General features: G+C 37.1%; 1 protein-coding gene and 1 long non-coding RNA gene across 7 annotated transcripts in view; both read left to right on the top strand.

The window, feature by feature from the left end:
• Positions 1–2,118: 2,118 nt before the first annotated feature.
• Positions 2,119–9,593, top strand: LOC116556393. The gene is made up of 3 exons (XR_004270975.1): positions 2,119–3,101; positions 5,791–5,877; positions 9,396–9,593. It is a non-coding gene; the product is annotated as an uncharacterized LOC116556393 (long non-coding RNA).
• A 108-nt stretch (positions 9,594–9,701) lies between these two features.
• The window catches only part of DYNC2H1 (dynein cytoplasmic 2 heavy chain 1), a 396,897-nt gene continuing 388,142 nt past the window's right edge, over positions 9,702–18,456 (top strand). For 4 of the 6 annotated variants that reach the window (XM_032285741.1, XM_032285742.1, XM_032285743.1 and 1 more), the window contains exons 1-6: positions 9,702–10,080; positions 13,808–13,978; positions 14,376–14,511; positions 15,416–15,534; positions 16,855–16,999; positions 17,788–18,020. In XM_032285741.1, the coding sequence (XP_032141632.1) occupies positions 9,886–10,080; positions 13,808–13,978; positions 14,376–14,511; positions 15,416–15,534; positions 16,855–16,999; positions 17,788–18,020 (999 nt within the window). In that variant the 5' untranslated portion in view covers positions 9,702–9,885. The remainder of the gene's footprint in view (positions 10,081–13,807; positions 13,979–14,375; positions 14,512–15,415; positions 15,535–16,854; positions 17,000–17,787; positions 18,021–18,456) is intronic. The other 2 variants (XM_032285740.1, XM_032285744.1) reach the window with 2 other exon arrangements.

Here is an 18,456-nt window from a genome sequence, read left to right as displayed (position 1 = left end):
TCGATCTCTTGACCTTGTGATCCACCCGCCTCGGCCTCCCAAAGTGCTGGGATTACAGGCTTGAGCCACCGCGCCTGGCCTAACTTATCTCTTTAATTTGTAGGTTGCTGAATCATCAGGAGCTACATTTGAACCTGATGGAAACAACTGTGTATCACATGGATACCTTAGATCCCTCTATTTTCTCTAATAAAGGACTTCCCCAAATATGTCTTCATTGACTTCACAGCCCCATTCCTGACAAGAACACTAGACACTTGAGAGCAATAATTTCCAGTAGTTTCAGTGAATGTGTTCCTTAATGGTATAAAATCTCAAATTTCTTATTTTGTTAGATATCTTTAGGGATTAAAGGTGCCAAGCCAATGCTTAAAAAATGAGCTTTTGCTTTAAATTTATCCTGAGCTACCCTGCTGAGTAGGTTGACACTGCCAAATTTTTGATGTTCTAGTATCATAGCAACAAGCTGTGATGTCAGAGAATTATTTTATCACAGAATCTATCCAGAAAGATGCCAGGCTGTGAAGCAGAAAGCTCTGATTTAATTGTATGTTATTCAACAATCATTTTATGTAAATAAAAATGGAGATAAAAAAAGACTCAAAATAACAACCTATGTGAACATTTTTGTTATTAGTTGCCATGGTTTAAAAAGCTTTCCCTTCAGCCCTTACATCAGTGGGTATGTATTATTTTTTAAATGACATTAGAGGACATTCAGTTATAAGTCATAGCAAGACTACTTCCTGCAAATAACAGATAAGCTGGATAATGCACAAAGCAAAGAAAGCAACTTCAAACCATCTAAAAGTATAATTAGCATCATCATAGAGGAAAAGATTAATAATATGTTTTGAAATTGTTTATATTAAGGGCCTTAACACAGTTTCACTAGCATACTTTATTATCCTGAACAACAAAATTAAAAGCAGTATTTTTATCAGACAAGTTATTATCACAAAATTTGGTGTAAGTGAAACAAATTTCATTAAGACAGCATTACATAAAGCAGCTTTACAAACCTGGAAGCCTTCTGGGCCTGGTTGACCATGTAAATTAGTGAAATGACCTGGGTGTAAGACAACAGGGTAGGTGGATACCATGGCTGAAGCAAAGTGCATGCCTTATCTTCGAAAGTCTAGAAGGGTTAGATTAGGCCAGAGCAACAAAGAAGCCATAGAAGCTCAGTTGTTTAGGACAACAAAATTTTCTTGCTTGATCATACTACCCTTTAAAGGTCAGCTGGAGACTCTGTTCTTTGCCATCAGTGCAGCCACTGTCTAGAACATTATTGGTACTATGGTAGAATAAAAAGAAAGAGCACAGCTTCTTTGGCTTAGTGCAAGCAGTATTTGTTTTCGTTAATTTGAAAAATATTAGGCTGGGCACGGTGGCTCATGCCTGTAATCTCATCATTTTGGGAGGCCAAGGCAGGCAGACACTTGAGGTCAGGAGTTCAAGACCAGCTTGATTAATGTGGTGAAACTGGTGTATTATTTATTAAAAATACAAAAAACAAAAAAATTAGATGGGTGTGGTGGTGGGCACCTGTAATCCCAGCTACTTGGGAGGCTGAGGCAGGAAAATCTCTTGAACCCAGGAGGCAGAGGTTGCAGTGAGCAGAGATCGTGCCACTGCACTGCACTCCAGCCTGGGTGACAGAGTGAGACTCAGTCACACAAAACAAAAACAAAAACAAAAACAAAAAACAAACAAACAACAAAAAAACGGAAGATAAAAAAGAAAAACATTAGAAAGTGTAGTAGTCATTAGGGTTGTACTCAAATATTTGCCGGGCGCGGTGGCTCAAGCCTGTAATCCCAGCACTTTGGGAGGCCGAGGCGGGTGGATCACGAGGTCAAGAGATCAAGACCATCCTGGTCAACATGGTGAAACCCCGTCTCTACTAAAACTACAAAAAAATTAGCTGGGCATGGTGGCGCGTGCCTGTAGTCCCAGCTACTCAGGAGGCTGAGGCAGGAGAATTGCCTGAACCCAGGAGGCGGAGGTTGTGGTGAGCCGAGATCAGGCCATTGCACTCCAGCCTGGGTAACAAGAGCGAAACTCCGTCTCAAAAAAAAAAAACCAAAAAAACAAACAAACAAAAAAAAACAAATATTCTATAACTCTCCTTTTGTGTATAAGGCATAGTTTCACTTATCTGCCCACTTGCAGTTAGATGTGACAATGTAGTTTGCTTGGCCAATAAATGTGAATGGAACTGATGTGCAGAAACTTTGACAGCCAGTATCTACTTTTTTGCATGTTCTCTTTTTCCTCAAAAGAGAACATGTTTAACATGTATTGTTAAAAAGCAATAAGACTACTTAAGATAATTCTTATATAAGGTAATTATAACCACAGCTCAAGAACTAGGAACAATTTTTGCTAAGAAGTACCTGTACAGCATCACAGGGCTATACTTTTGAGAATATATTTATTTCTCCCAAGGCTAGTGTTTTTTTTTTATTTTAAAAGATAAAAGTTTTAGAACACAGTCTTCGCCGTATTTCCTGCAATCCTTGCTATTAATATTAAAATGTATTTAAAAATAACTTTGATATGTAATTTTTAAAACATATTTAAACATAATGAAGCACTAATATTCAAATAAATAATGTTTAGTATCTGAAAAAAAGTTAAGATTTAAATATACTGTCTGGATATTCTCATAATGAAACACAGAAGTATTATTTGCAAGAAGGAATGCTACCCATTGATTTTGTTTTCTAATGACTGTTTCTGGGTCTCTTGTTAGAGGAGATAGGTGAAAATCATCCCACATTATCACATTTCTGGCAATTCCCCCACCTCTTCAATGACAGCTTCATAGGCCATCATTGGGGGAAGGGGTAGCAGGAGGACAGATATAAGAAAAAACCTTCAGCTACATGTTAGAAACCAATGAAGACTAACACCCTTGCTTACAACATATCTCCTTCCTCTTTCCCTGTATATTTTTAGTGCAATTGACTGCAGAAAGAATTGGCTGCCTGCTAGACCCAGAAGCAGGGTCTATTCAACTATTCAGTGATTTAGAAAGAGAGTCAGAAGAAACAGAATTCCTTTTATTCCACAAGGACTCATAAGAACGTGTAAAGGTAAATATATTTAAGTATTTGAGGTAAATATCAGATTTTAGTGTAGAGTATCTTTTTTGTTTATTTAGGCTGCTGTAACAAAATATCTTGGACTGGGTAATTTGTAAATGATAGAAATATATTGCTCACAGTTATGGAGGCTGAGAAGTCCAAAATCAAGGCAACAGCAGATTTGGTATCTGGTGGGAACCTGTTCCTCCTAGGTGGTGCCTTCTATATGTCCTCATATAATGGAAGGGGTGAACAAGCTCTATTGGGCCTCTCTTACAGGGGCACTAATCTGATTCATGAGGGCTCCATCCTCAAGACCTAACTACCTTCCAAAGCCCTACCTCTTAATAATATCATGCTAGGGATTAAGTTTCAACATATGAATTTGAAGGAACATTAAATGATCTAAATTAGTCAGGTTTCTCCAGAGAAACAGAATCAATAGGATATAAATAGATATTTAAGAGGATATTTATTATGGGCATTTCCTCAGCCAATTATGGAGGCCAATAAGTCACCTGTTATGCCATCTGCAAGTTGGAAAGCCAGGAAAGCTAGTGGTGTAATTCAGTCTGAATCTCAAGACCTTGGAACGTGGCATGCTGCTGGTATACATTCTGAAGTCAAAAGGCCCCAAAGCTAGGAGTTCTGATTTTCCAGAGCAGCAGATGGATGTCCCACCACTAGAAGACAGCAAGTTCACCTTTCCTTGCCTTTTTGTTCTATTTGAGTCCTCAAGGGATTGAATGATGCCTGCCCACATTGATGAGGGCTATCTTCTTAGTTAGTCCATTGATTCAAATGCTAATCTTTTCCTGAAACACTCTCACAAATACACCCAGAAATAATGTTTTACTAGCTATCTGAGTATCATTTAGTCTACCAACTTGACTAGTATTTTTTCCCTTAAAATTACTAAAATTACAAAGCATCTGTTTAATAACTTTATAGGGCAACATTTTATAACCAACACTATATATTTAACATATTTGCCAATATTTATCAAACATAATGGGTAAATGGAAAAAAATCTTTATCCTATATTCACTTTCATGGAATAGATGTGGATACCCCAGAAATCATCTAGAAGGCTAGATTTGGGGAGGAACTTGAAATGTTTTTGTCAGGCCTCCATGTGCAAGCCCAGACCCAGAAAGTTTAAAGTCCTGCCTGCCTGGGCTGATCACCCTGCAACCCCAGCCTGTGTTGGCCATTATACCTAATTGCCCAGCAGAGCTTCCCCGCCCCCTCCACATAAGCGTCCCCTCACCCCACCCTGCCATCTTAACTGTTATTATGATAATGTGAATACTCCTCACCCCACCCTACCATCTTAACTACTCTTATCCCACCACTATTGTAACTGAACTGATGGTAATGTATACTTCTTGCCCCTACCCCCACCACTGTAACTGATCTTACTCTGTAACTTCCCACTGCCCACCCCAAACCTATAAAACCAACTCCTATCCCACTGCCTTTTGCTAACACCCTTTTCGGCCTTAGTCCATCTGGACCCAGGTGAATGAACAGCCATGTTGCTCACACAAAGGCTGTTTGTGGGGGGAGGGGGTCTCTTCATTCAAAGAGCACGTTTTTAACAGTTGTCAGGGGAAGTGAGGTCAGAACATTATGTATCTCTGTCACTGTGCTTGACATTTTCATTGATGGTGCAGGAGCAATGGCAGCTATGGTAGGCAGAAGTCTAGGAAGTCCCCAAGGTCCCTGCTCCCTGGTGTGCACACTTTGAAGGGCCCCCTAACCTTGAGTGTGGAGGAAATCCGTGAATATGATGGTATATCATTCCCATCCCTAGTTTACTCACCAGATGACTTTGAGTTAATAAAAAAGGAAATTATTCACTGGGCCCGATCTAATCAGGTGAATCCTTAAAAGGAGCTGGTTTCTTCCTGCTATAAAAGAGATTTGAAGCACAAGGGAGCTTAGATATGTTAGGAAGTTCTCTATTGTTGGCTTTAAAGATGAATGATAAGAATGTGGGCAATATCTAATTGCTGAGAGGCCCCAGCTGACATCCAGCAAAGAATGAAGACCTCAGTCTTACAACTGTAAGAAAATGCATCCTCCTTCAAATATAAGAGGACGCTACGCTCCAAATGAGAATGGAGCCTGGCTGACATTTTGATTTACGCCTGTGAGACCCTTAGCATGCAGCACCCATCCTCCTGACTTATCAGACTCTTAGCTAATGAATGGGTGTTATTTTAAGCCACTAAATGTGTAGTAGTTTGTTATATAACATTGAAAAACAATGCCGTGGCTAAAACGGCTGGCAACTTGACACAAATCAATGGTGGGGCCCCAGCTGCTTTAGTAATCATCTGTTCTTTGCATGTATGCATTCACTGGAAAAGATTTCAGTTTCTTTTAAGAATGTCCTTGATGAAGGAGTAAAATTTATTCTTTTTATTAAATATTAAACCTTGAGTACTAGTCATTTCAATATTTTGAATGATGAAATAATACACCATAAAACACTTCTGCTGCATTGAAGTATTAATAATGGTTGTTTCAATAAAAATAATTTCATGATTGTTTGAGTTGTGATTTAAACTAGTTGTTTTTTTTCATGGAAGACCATTTTTACTTGAAAGTATAACAAACTAATTTTATTCATACGTTGATATTTGGCAGATATTTTTCTTAAAAGTGAATAAAATAAGCTTATCACTTCCAGGAAAACAATGGACCTTATTTGTTGCCAATGATAAAATTCAAGAATTCCTGCAAAAATTAGAATCTTGGATAACTTAAATTCTCTGCTGTAAGTATGACAACCTCTCCATACATAAAAACTTTTTCTTGGCCAGGAGAGGTGGCTCATGTCTGTAATCCCAGCACTTTGGGAGGCTGAGGTGGGAGGATAGCTTTAGTACAGGAGTTTGAGGCTACAACGAGCTATGGTTAAGCCACTGCAATCTAGTTTGGGTAACAGAGAAACATCCTATCCCTAAAAAGACTTTTTTCTTATGAGATCAGTGGCGTATTAATGAATATAATTTAAAAAAGTATTATAGGCCGGGCACGGTGGCTCACACCTGTAATCCCAGCACTTTGGGAGGCCGAGACAGGTGGATCACCTGAGGTCAGGAGTTCGAAACCAGCCTGGCCAATATGGTGAAACCCTGTCTCTCTCTATATATATATAAAAGAAAAAAGAAAAAAGGAAAAAAAATATTATATAAGGAAATGTATCAATGTTTGGAAGATCTTCATAGATAAGTGAACCAATATTTTCTAAATGACCAATGCATGATGTTATGAAATTATGTATGGGTAAAAGATACATTCAGAGTGCTAGAAAACCAATGGATTTTAATGTAACTGAGTATGAAATATTCATTGATTGTGTTCCAAATTCCAAATTCCAAATTTCAACTGTCCTTTAAGAAACTACTACTTGTGGAGTGTTACTTTAGTCTGAAAGAATATTCACAAGTATCTATTAAAATTCTTTTCCACGTTTTAACTTCTCAATTTTTAAACTACATATCTATGTGAGACTGGATATTTTCTATCTACTTCAACCAAAACAACGTATTGCAAGAGATGGAATGCAGAAGCACATAGAGGATCCAGCTGTCTTCTGCTAAGGCAGGCATGAAAGATACTTAACAAAAATGTAAAACAATGCCATTCTTCTCATCAATGCTTTTTGCCTTTTAGAAATCTAATTATTTTCATAAAAATATGTTATTTATTTTACCAAGAATGATCTTATTATGCTTATTTAAAAATAGATAAGTAAATACATATTTCAAAAATTTCTCAGTTTTAATTTTGATTAAGTAAATATTGATAGAAATTACCTACAGAAACAAAATCCTTTTGAAGTCTTTGGTAATTTTTTTTTTGAGACAGAGTCTTGCTCTATCCCCAGGCTAGAGTGTAGTAGTGTGATCTTGGCTTACTGCAACCTCTGCCTCCTGGGTTCAGGTGATTCTTCTGCCTCAGCCTCCGGAGTAGCTGCGACTGCAGACTGCACCACCATGCCTGGCTAATTTTTGTATTTTTAGTAGAGATGGGGTTTTACCTTATTGGCCAAGCTGGTCTTCAACTCCTGACCTTGTGATCTAACCGCCTTGGCCTCCCAAAGTGTTGGGATTACTGCCACTGTGCCTGGCAGTAATTTTTTTAAGTATGAAAATAATTTTTAAAGTATAAAGTATAAAGACATCGCCAAAAAGTTTGGGAAATGGCATATAGGACAAAGTTAGGAAGCCCTGGCTCAGAAAGTTTTGGGCCTTGCCCTGCAACTCACGTTACCTGTTTTCATGCCACCTGTCAGCCAACTGCTGAGCCAATGCCCACATTAAAAAAAGTTAAATCATTACTATACTATGGATATCAACTTTTGGTTAGAGTGGCCTAAATTGCTATAAAAATAGTCTCACGCAGTTCAATATATAATGCCTCAAACACAAACAAGTTTATTTCTTGCTTATTTAACAACTGCAGACATTATTCCACACTGTGATTCAGTATCCTAGGGTCCTACTCTTTGAAAGCTTTGCCATCCTTGTTGCTTTGTTGTTATCTGCATCCAGGTGGCAAAAGGTAAAGGTACTCTCACTTCTTTAAAACTTTGCCCTAAAGAGGTACACATTACTTCTCACATTTTATTGGTGAGGATTAGTCACATGGCCACACCTGGAGGATAGCCATTTCTTAGCTATGGAAGGGAAAAATGGATTTCGATGTATATCTGGCTATCACTGTGATATGGTATATAGAGACTGAGTCAGAACTGGATTTTGGTATGAATTTTGATTCTACCATTTACCATGTCTGTGTTTTTGTGTGAATTATTTTATCTGTGAGGTTCTTTCTTCTTTATTGTATGCTTCAGTCCTTATCTGAACTTTTTTTCCCACTCTATGCCTCATTTTTCATACATAGTAGTGAACAGGAAACACAAAACCTCTATTTCATGGAGTTTACATATCAACAGGAGCTTCCATGTTTGATGACTGTGTTAAACTTGATTCACACACAATTTCATACTTTGTGGCACCCTGAAGTTTCCTCAGGAGTTCTAAAAATTCTTGGAAGGATAACATACTCATGATCTCATCTGCTTTCTAGACTCATCTTCCTACATGTGTTGCCTTTTTATTCACCATATTGTTACAGAAGCTCAATTCAGCTGTTTCATACATTTCCACCAAAACAACTCACCCAAAGTGAGCACTTATGGGTAATGGGGACTTTCCTGAAGACCTTGGTTAGAGTGATAATGCCCATTGCAGAGCAAGAAACTCTGTAACCATAGTGGCCACGTTTGCTTTCAAAACCTGTTTATCAAAGTGTTTTCCCCACCCAGTGGGGAAATATTTTGTTGTTTTTTTGAAACGGAGTCTCACTCTGTTGCCCAGGCTGGAGTGCAGGGGCACCTCATCTCATTTCACTGTTTGGATGTTTTCCCATCCATTGGCCAGACTCCCATCTCCCACCGTTTAGTTATTTCAGGAGAATTTAAATTCATTTCCTTTTATAATTTAGATCAGTTCGGCTTTTTTAAGTTCCCACTCCAAAATCTTAATCAAGTTGCTCAGCAGATAAAAGGATTCGCTTTCTAATTCTCAAACAATATAGTTTTAAGAGGAAGTTACGATTATTGAGTGCAAACAAAAAAAGTCTGTATAAGTTTATGTACCTTAGGATCATGGCTCGAACCAATGCAGAGGTGATGAATGACTACAGCAAAAACTTCCTTAGGGCAGGAACTTCGTCCCCAGGGCCTAGTTCAGTACTTGGCAAATTGTATTAGATTGGTACAAAAGTAATTATGATTCTTGCCAAACCGCAATTACTTTTGCACCAACCTAATAATATGTGTAACTATTTTTGGAAGAGAATTACTGAATCCAGAAAGTTCGGATTAATGACCAGCAGTTTAGTAGTTTATATTAATACCATGGGGAAGAAAATGATAAAGAATGTTTTCATATCTGTATTTTCATAGAATTTAGTTGCGATTGTTATAAAAAACTAACAAGTATCACTGCACATTTTAGCTATTTTACAAATATGGCTGTGTTCGGGTAATGATTGCAATGAAAAAACTGCTGGCTAAATTTTTCTAAAATTAGTAATAGGATAAAAATAAAGTTGGGAAATGCAGCAGCACAGAAAGGAGCAGAGGGAGATTGAGAAAGTAAATTAACATTGTACTGAGTTCCTATTCTTTATAAGCCTCTCTAAAAAGCGATTTTTAAATAGTAATCTCTTAAAATCCGCACTACGTCCCTGGTTGTGAGATAGTATTTCCCCCTCTTACAGATGTGCAACTTGACACTGACAGAGTGGTTTGCTACCAGGCGCACATGGAGAGGGAGCGCTAGAACCCTGCTCTCCTAAATCTAGATCACGCTGCTGTACTTGAAGGCTCGGTGTCTCTTTTCCGATTTTGTGTTATAAGAAATCGGTAGGAAGACACTTCGAACCTCTTACAATCGATGACCGCAGGGGGCCGCTCCGAAGCTCTTACAATCGATGACCGCAGGGGGCCGCTGAGGAGCTCCGAGGCGGTCGGTCGCCTCCGGGAGCTTTGCGTGCGCGTACCCTGAGAGGTCGACGGCCGCCGCGCGCCGTCAGCGACGCCGCCGTAGCGCTCCGTCGCCATAGCGACTACCCCTGGCAACCGCCAAGCTCTGCGGTCCCATGGTAGGGCTACAGGTCTGAGCGAAGCTCCCCTCTTCCCTTCACTTCCCTCCGGACTGGTTTCTTCTTCCTTTCCCCTTCTTCCCACTTCCCTCCACCCCCTTCAATCATGGCGAACGAGAGTGCGGACGTTCGGAAGCTCTTCATCTTCACTACTACCCAGAATTACTTCGGGCTGATGTCTGAACTCTCGGATCAGCCACCGTTGTCTAACTGTCTTGAAATTAACGACTTCTTGGATGACGGCAATCAGATGCTCCTCAGGGTGCAGCGTTCCGACGCCGGAATCTCCTTTTCCAACACAGTACGTATGGTTCCTTGCACTCCTCACTGACCCCAACTACTCTTCAAGTCCCCAGGCCCAGCCAGAGGGATGTCCGGGCACACACAGCTTTACCAACCGGATCCTTTTCAGGAACCCAAGGCTGTGTCCACCTCTCCTGCATTATTGGCTTAGCTGCATTGGCCTCGTACTTAAGCATGTAGTTTCCAAGCTTTGCATCCTACCTGACCGAAGGAGGTTCCCGTTCCACACATCTGAATAGTAGCAATTCTATTCTTTTTAAATTTTTATTCGGAGTCTTGCTCTGTTGCTCAGGCTGGAATGTAGTGGCGCGATCTCTGCTCACTGCATCCCCCGTCTCCTGGGTTCAAACGATTCTCGTGCCTCAGCCTCCCGAGTAGCAGGCGCGCGCCACCACACCTGGCTAATTTTTGTATTTTTAGTAGAGATGGGGGTTTCACCACGTTGGCCAGACTGGTCTCGATCTCCTGTCTTGGAGTGATCCGCCCTCCTCGGCCTCCCAAAGTGCTGGGATTACAGGCATGAGCCACTGTGCCCGGCCTATATTCTACTTTTAAAGAAAGACTGCAGATAACGTTATAACTAAAAAGAAGACATTTACTTTGTTTTTTAAATCTTTCTCTCTCCCCCTTTTGAGTTTTTTTTTTTTTTTTTTTTTTTTTCATTTGAGGCAAATTCTAGTCCATCTTTCTTGGATTATGCTCTGATTTTAACATTGCTCGAGGGAAAGATTGGTTAGGAATTTAAACTTTTGCGAAATGATATGATACATTTCAAAATAAAGTTTGAATTCTTTTTTGGTGTACAACATGTGATGTACTGATTTATTAATTGCACTGCTCCCTCCATTGGCAGGATTGCTTAAAAAATGGGTTGCATTTGCAGTCAGGGTGCATTTATATAAACCTAAAAGAAAAACACAGAAGAAAATTCCTGACACATTAAAGGGGACTCAGTAAACGGATTTAAGTTAATAAAACAAAGACATATTTTCAACCTTTTCCTCTTGTGTTCACCCTGATCCCTAGGCCTAGCAGAATATTTGACACTTAGAAAAAGCATTCAGTGCATTTTTTTTAAGGCGGAGTTTCGCTCTTGTTGCCCAGGCTGGAGTGCAGTGGCGCGATCTCAGCTCACTGCCATCTCCGCCTCCCAGGTTCAAGTGATTCTCCTGCCTCAGCCTCCCAAGTAGCTAGGATTACAGGCATGTGCCACCACACTCTGCTAATTTTTTGTGTTTAGTAGAGAGGGGGTTTCATCATGTTGGTCAGTCTGGTTTCGAACTCCTAACCTCAGGTGGCCTACCCACCGCAGCCTCCCAGAGTGCTGGGATTATAGGCGTGTGCCACTGCGCCTGGCTTCAGTGCATTTTTATAGGATGATTGAATCATTCACCCCATTCACTCTCTTTATTCTTAGGTTTAATTAGATTCTATTTAATAAACATTTACTTTGAACTCAATACATGGAAGGCACTTTGCCAGGCTTGATAGGTTTACAAAGATATAAAAAGGATAATCATAGCTAGCATTTACTTTCACTTTAGACTCTGTCAAGCACTGTTCTAAGTAGTTCATATGTATTTGTTCATTTAATATCCATAACAATACTGTAAGATAGGAACTATTCTTATTCTCATTTTATGGCTAAGGAAAGTAAGGCACAAAAGTTACAACCTAAATGTTAACTTTCTTTTTCTCCTAAGGTAGTGTAATTCAGGATAGAGCCCCCTGTTTTCTGCCTTTCCGAGACTCACAGTGGCTTAGGATGACATATACTCAGCAAATGATAAAATGAGGACACGCTGTTGTAAATGCCACTGAAAGTTCATATAGAATGCAGCAGGCAAAATGGAAAGGGGTTTGGATTTGTGAAAGTGTATCTTGGGTATTTAAAAGTTGAAGCTATAACTTTTTTTTTTTTAAGTTAAAGCTATTACTAGTAAAGCCCAATGATGTGTCTGTTATTTTTAGTCATACACTTTGCTGCAGGTTTTTAGTCATATTTGACATTTTTAAATGTCTTCAGTTGTACTTTAGATGCCTGATAGTTAGCATGATTCAATAAGTTAATAAGTCAGCAAATATTTATTGACTACCTACTAGTACTGGGGATAAAGTCTTGAACTCAGAGTTCGTATCTTAAAGGAGTGACATTGGAATGGACAAAGGTAGGCTAAACACGTGCTACAGATACATGTAATATAATTTTGGGTATTGATAAGTGCTTTCAAGATAAAAATAATGTTATAGTAGTGATGGGGTGGGATGGGGAACTACAGAAATATGGGGTGGGAGATAATACCTCTCTGGATTAGTTATCTTTGAAGTGAGATTTGAATGATGAGTTGCAGGCAGACATGATCTGGGGGAAGAATGTTCTAAGCAAAATAAACTGTTAAGTACCAAGGCCCTGAGCTGGGTTTTAACTTAATTTCAAGGGGCAAGAAAAAAAATCTAAAGTGATTGCTGAAGTGAAGGGACATTGTGGAAGATGAGAAGGGAGAATAAGGCATAGGCTGCTAATTTAGGACATTATATACCATTTAAATTGAAATAAGAAGTTATTGGTAATATTAAGAGAAAGCTGTGATCTGGTTTATTCTTTAGGACAGGGTTTGGCAAACTTTTTCTGTAACAGGTCAGATAATATTTTAACCTTTGCAGGCCACAAGGGCTCCATTACAGCTACAACTTGGCCTTTGTAGTGTGAAAGCAGACATGTAATCAACTTTGTAATAATACATGTAATTGATTGGGAATGGCTATGTTCTAATAAAACTATGGACACTGTTATGTGGATTTCATATACTTTTCATATGTCATGAAATATAAGCATTTGAACAGCAACAAAGAGTAAAGTTTCAGCTCCTTTCCAGCAGCCAAAAATGTAATTATTTGGTTAGAAAAAGTGGTGTGAGACCCATTTAGCTGTTCTTCACACACAGCTGTGACCTTGTTTGAAAGCTTTTTAATGCATAGACTTCTTTTCCTGAAAGAAGAAATTAGAATAGCTGAAAATGTGTGTATAATGCAAGAACTTCCTTTGAGTAGTATACTTCTCAGCTAATGAACTAATTACTATGAACTGACCTATTTTAAACAAGGTTGCTGTAGTGAATTCCAATTAAGCTCATCTGGTTCCAATTTAAAATAATCTAGCTCTATGACAATTTAACAGAAAAACTTTATGCTCTTAACTCAAAATTTTCGGTTAAGGTGAAAATAATTTTAGGAGATAGACAAATTTATTTTGGTAGTTTTGAGTGAGTTTATAATTTTAAAATCACCTTTTAAAATGCTTTTTCTAGGTAAGAGGGTCATTAATGTTTTTGTTATAGACTTTCTGGGTTACTAGAGAAGTATATTATTCATTGTGTACCTGGAGCATACAGCTTTGATCTGTACTATTACTGATTCTGGCAGAAATGGAATCTGGCTGAAATGGAATCTGGCTGGAATGGATTCTGACTGGATTGGAATAGTTAGCAGTCAACAATGTATATATTGTTTTATTGTTATAAATAACTTACCAAAGTGACTTTATTATCTCATGTGAGTGGGAATAAGCTTTTAAATTAAAGTATTCTTAAGGAGATAAGAGATAAATTAGTTTTAATATGTTTATTTTTTCCAAGAGATATAAATATAGTAATATAACTTCCTATACTTTTTCTTCAAATATTAAATGTCATAAAGGTAACATTAAAAATCATTTATCACTTTAGGTTGAGTTTGGTGACACAAAAGATAAAGTGCTGGTGTTTTTCAAGCTGCGACCTGAAGTAATTACTGATGAGAATCTACATGATAACATTCTTGTTTCATCTATGTTAGAGTCACCTATTAGTTCTCTTTACCAAGCAGTACGGCAAGTATTTGCACCAGTGTTGTTAAAGGTGAGTAAAATAGCTGTCATTTTTTTTTTAACTGAAGTATTTGGATGAATGTTTTCACACAAACATAAATATCTATTTTGTTTTTACTGTTAATGTCATTAATGTTTTAATTTTAATTAAAATATCTTTTATTAACTTTTTAAACTTAAATTTTAATGTAAGTTGTGTTAAAAAATAGAGAAATTGGAGAAAGGTATAAAATGCAATCCACATCAACTCTTACATTTCTACATTAAATGGTTTTCATAGTTTTAACTGTTGAGAGACTTTTTATTCTTATGAAGTGGAGGTGGGGGGAAGCTTTAAGAAAAATGAGTTTTTGGACAGTGTTTTGGGAAGCCAATTTGATTAGCAAAATTTTGATCAACCTTGGCTGCTCTTATCTGTTTTTATTTAGGATCAGGAATGGAGCAGAAACTTTGATCCCAAACTTCAGAGTCTTTTGAGTGAACTAGAAGCTGGGTTGGGTATAGTTCTACGAAGATCAGACACTAACTTATCAAAATTGAAATTTAAAGAAGATGACACACGAGGTATATAGCCATAGCTTAATAAAAGAAAGTACAGAATGATTGTCTCATTAGTACATTGGTAAATGAACGTATTTCTTTGTAGATTTCTTCCAGTACTTTTGGAATTTCTCTGAGCATAGGTTTTGAAAAAATGAGTAGATTTATGTGGATTTGTAGAAGAGGAAAATATAATTGTTAACGATGTGTAGTTTACTTTGAGCCTCCAGAGTAGCTAGAACTACAGGTGCATATCACCATGGCTGGCTAATTTGTTTTAGATCTTGTAGAGATGAGTTTCTTTGCCCAGGCTGGTGTCAAACTACCGGCCTCAAGAGATCCTCACTACTTGGCCTCCCAAAGTGCTGAGGAAGTAGTATGTTCTATAAAGTCACTGTAAGCACTGAGTGGTGAATATTGAACCTTCGTTCCTAGGAGCAATACAGGATTAGGTTCCTTTGAGCCCCTGACCACAATATCTCATCAACTGTTCAATACATAACTTTATTTTTTTTTTCTGTTTAAAGACACTTTAATTCACACATATTGTTGATTCATAAACATTGACTTCATGGCCAACAGCACTGTAACTCATACCTGAATGAAGCTTATCTAACACACATATTTTTTCTGTAAAGCACATTACAACCATCTTGTGCTTTGGAACAAGGAATTTAGCACTTTGGGGGCCATTTTAAACAGTGAATCACTAACAAAAAGCATGAAGATCTGAAAAATGTGGCATGAAGCAGACTGCAGGAAGGACACTTTGTTTATAGCATGAAATAGGAAACAGTAAGGTGGTGTCACCTATAACCTCAGCTAGGAGCACCTGTGTTAAATGACTCAAATATTTTGCTACTCTGCTGCTCATTTGTTTTCTCTGATATTCTATACCATTTTTTTTTTTCCCTTTTGACTTTTATAGGTATCCTTACACCAAGTGATGAGTTCCAGTTTTGGATAGAACAAGCTCACCGTGGAAATAAACAGATTAGTAAAGCAAGAGCCAGTTATTTTAAAGAATTGTTTGAAACAATTGCAAGAGTACGTGATTCATACATGGTTATATGTCAGGTTTCTTATAAAAGTACTTTAGGATTCAATTTCTACAGGCTCTCTGTTTTAAAATATACTTGATGATTGTGAGCAAAATAGATTCTTCATATGTAGAAAAGATTATTTAAGTTATATATATAAAATGAATTGATAAATCCAAAACTTAAATTATAATCTTTATAAAATATTTTTCTCAAAAACGAAATTACAGCTGGTGTGGTGGCTCATGCCTGTAATCTTAGCACTTTGGGAGGCTAAGGTGGGTGGATCACTTGAGGTCAGGAGTTTGAGATCAGCCTGGCCAACATGGTGAAACTCAGTCTCTACTAAAAATACAAAAATTAGCTGGATGTGGTGGTGGGTGTCTGTAATCCCAGCTATTTGGGAGGCTGAGGCAGAATAATTGTCTGAACCTGGGAGGTGGAGGTTGCAGTGAGCTGCGATTGTGCTGTTGCACTCCATCCTGGGTGACAGTGAGACTCTGTCTCAAGAAAAAAAAAAAAAAAAAAAAAAAAAACACCAACAAAAAAACCCACCATGAAACCCAAATTACTTTTCTGCAGGTACTTAGTGAAAAACAAATATAACAGGTTTATCCATACAGAGGTAATATGTTCTTTTGAAAGGGTGTTCACTTTGTTCAAATTAGCATTTTGAAATAATCTGAAATATGAAAAGTTTTAGTTTTATGTTTATTTAATTGGTTATTCCTTTATGTGTCTACATTGAAATTGAGTGGTCATTTTAAGTAGGATCATTAAAAGTCTATTTACTTTTCAAAATAAATATATAGTAATTTTCTACTCATTTCCACTGTTATTTCAATAATATCATTTTAAGAGAGTGTTTTAAATGGTTTTAAGCTTTTCTGGTAACAATGATGAAATACGGCATGATAAATCTTGACTTTGGTTGTGTTATTCTTAACTATAATATTATGAATGAATAATGAATGAATAAAGACGTGAACTATATGTGGAGTTGAGATCACCTTTACTGGGTAAATTTTTAAAAATCAAAATTTAAAGAAAATTAGGCCAATTGTGTAAATGAATGAGTAGACTTTTTACAATTCTTATTTTTTCTTTTGTCTTTTCATGACATTTATGTTTGTGGGAGAAACTAGGTGTATTTGAAAGTAGTATATAGGTGTATAAGAAAGTAGTTGTCAGCTGTTAGAAAAAGGAGGAGAAAATAATATGGCAAATATTAGAGTTGCGACAGTTGAAAAGGCCTGGGAACATTTTGATTATATTACCCAAGGTACAAATATAATTATGTTTAAAAATTAATGCATTTTGGTTTCAGGAGTTTTATAATTTGGACAGTCTGTCCTTACTAGAAGTTGTTGACTTGGTGGAGACAACTCGGGATGTTGTAGATGATGTGTGGAGACAAACAGAACATGATCATTATCCTGAGTCACGAATGTTGCATCTCTTAGACATCATAGGTACTAGTAAAAAAATGAACTTTCGGAATTTTGGAAACCTGTCTTATTTTGTTTTCTTTTTATCCTTTAAGTCCTTACTTAAAATGCTCTTTTATGTAATACTGTTATTGAAAGTAAGTCTTAAAGCAAATCATGTAGAATTACTTAAATAGATATTTGTATATAGTTGGGTAGTATAAATCATATGTGTCAAATTTTTTGACCATTAATATAACCAAATTTACATAGCTTTTTAGTACTTATGCATATATTAATTTAGGGTATTTTGAAATAAGCTGCAATGTTATTTAAAATATATGTTTGTTTGTTCATATTAAACATTTTAACCTGGAAATACCCTTGCCATTATATTCATAAGGAAATATCAGATAAGTACATACACTTTTATGTACAAAGATATTTATTACAGCATTGTTTGTGATAAGTAGAAGTAAATAGCAATTACGGATTGTTTCCATAATGCAATATCCATACAGTAGGCTCTACAGTCTTGAAGAAATTGCGTATATATTTCTACACTTAAAAGGTGTAATGGTATATTGAAAACTGAAAGATGCAAAAATGCAAAGCATTGTGTGTGTGTGTGTGTGTGTGTGTGTGTGTGTGTGTGTGTGTTTAAAAACAGTTGTTACTGAGTGTGGTTGGCTAAGTGTGTGCATATGGTATTTCACAGATCCTTGGTTTGCTAATTTGCATATTTTAAAAATTTTATTGTAAGCATGTATTTTATAATTATTCTATAAAAATAGATTTATTTCCATTAAACTCTTTGCTTTATGTTTTATTAGGTGGTTCATTTGGAAGGTTTGTTCAGAAAAAGTTGGGAACTTTGAACCTTTGGGAAGATCCTTATTATCTTGTGAAAGAAAGTCTGAAAGCTGGTATTTCAATTTGTGAACAGTGGGTGCTAGTCTGTAATCATCTAACAGGTCAGGTGTGGCAGCGCTATGTTCCTCATCCATGGAAAAATGAAAAATATTTCCCGGAAACACTTGACAAACTAGGCAAACGCCTTGAAGAGGTATCAATTTGATTATCTGGATCTTTGTCTTTAAATGTAAAGCATGTCCTCACTTGTTTGTAAATATATTTTATAATTAATAAGCACTGTACATCTGCTGGAAACTAGTTTTGTGAGAGAATAGGAGTTAAAGTTCTTGTGGGGCTAATTTCCACATCCTTTCCTTTTATTTGGTGTGTAACTGGTCAACGTGATAGTTGTGAATTTATATTTTGTTCTTTATTGTAAAAAGATAATCAGCCCACTTGACCGTGTATGGAAGCTTTCAGGTAGTCTTTTGGCTATTGCAATTGTTTTTAAGTTGGGACAGCTTTTTATGTGGTATTCACTGGAAATATTTGAAACAATTGCTTAATTTACACAAGTTTCAGTAAAGAATATATATTTAAGGCCGGGCGCGGTGGCTCACGCCTATAATCCCAGCACTGTGGGAGGC

The sequence above is a fragment of the Sapajus apella genome, unplaced genomic scaffold, assembly GCF_009761245.1.
Source record: "Sapajus apella isolate SASKATOON/1434 unplaced genomic scaffold, GSC_monkey_1.0 scaffold16, whole genome shotgun sequence".
Lineage (NCBI taxonomy): Eukaryota > Metazoa > Chordata > Mammalia > Primates > Cebidae > Sapajus > Sapajus apella.
Note: the sequence above shows the minus strand (reverse complement) of the source record. Positions and strands in the feature narration are given on the sequence as shown.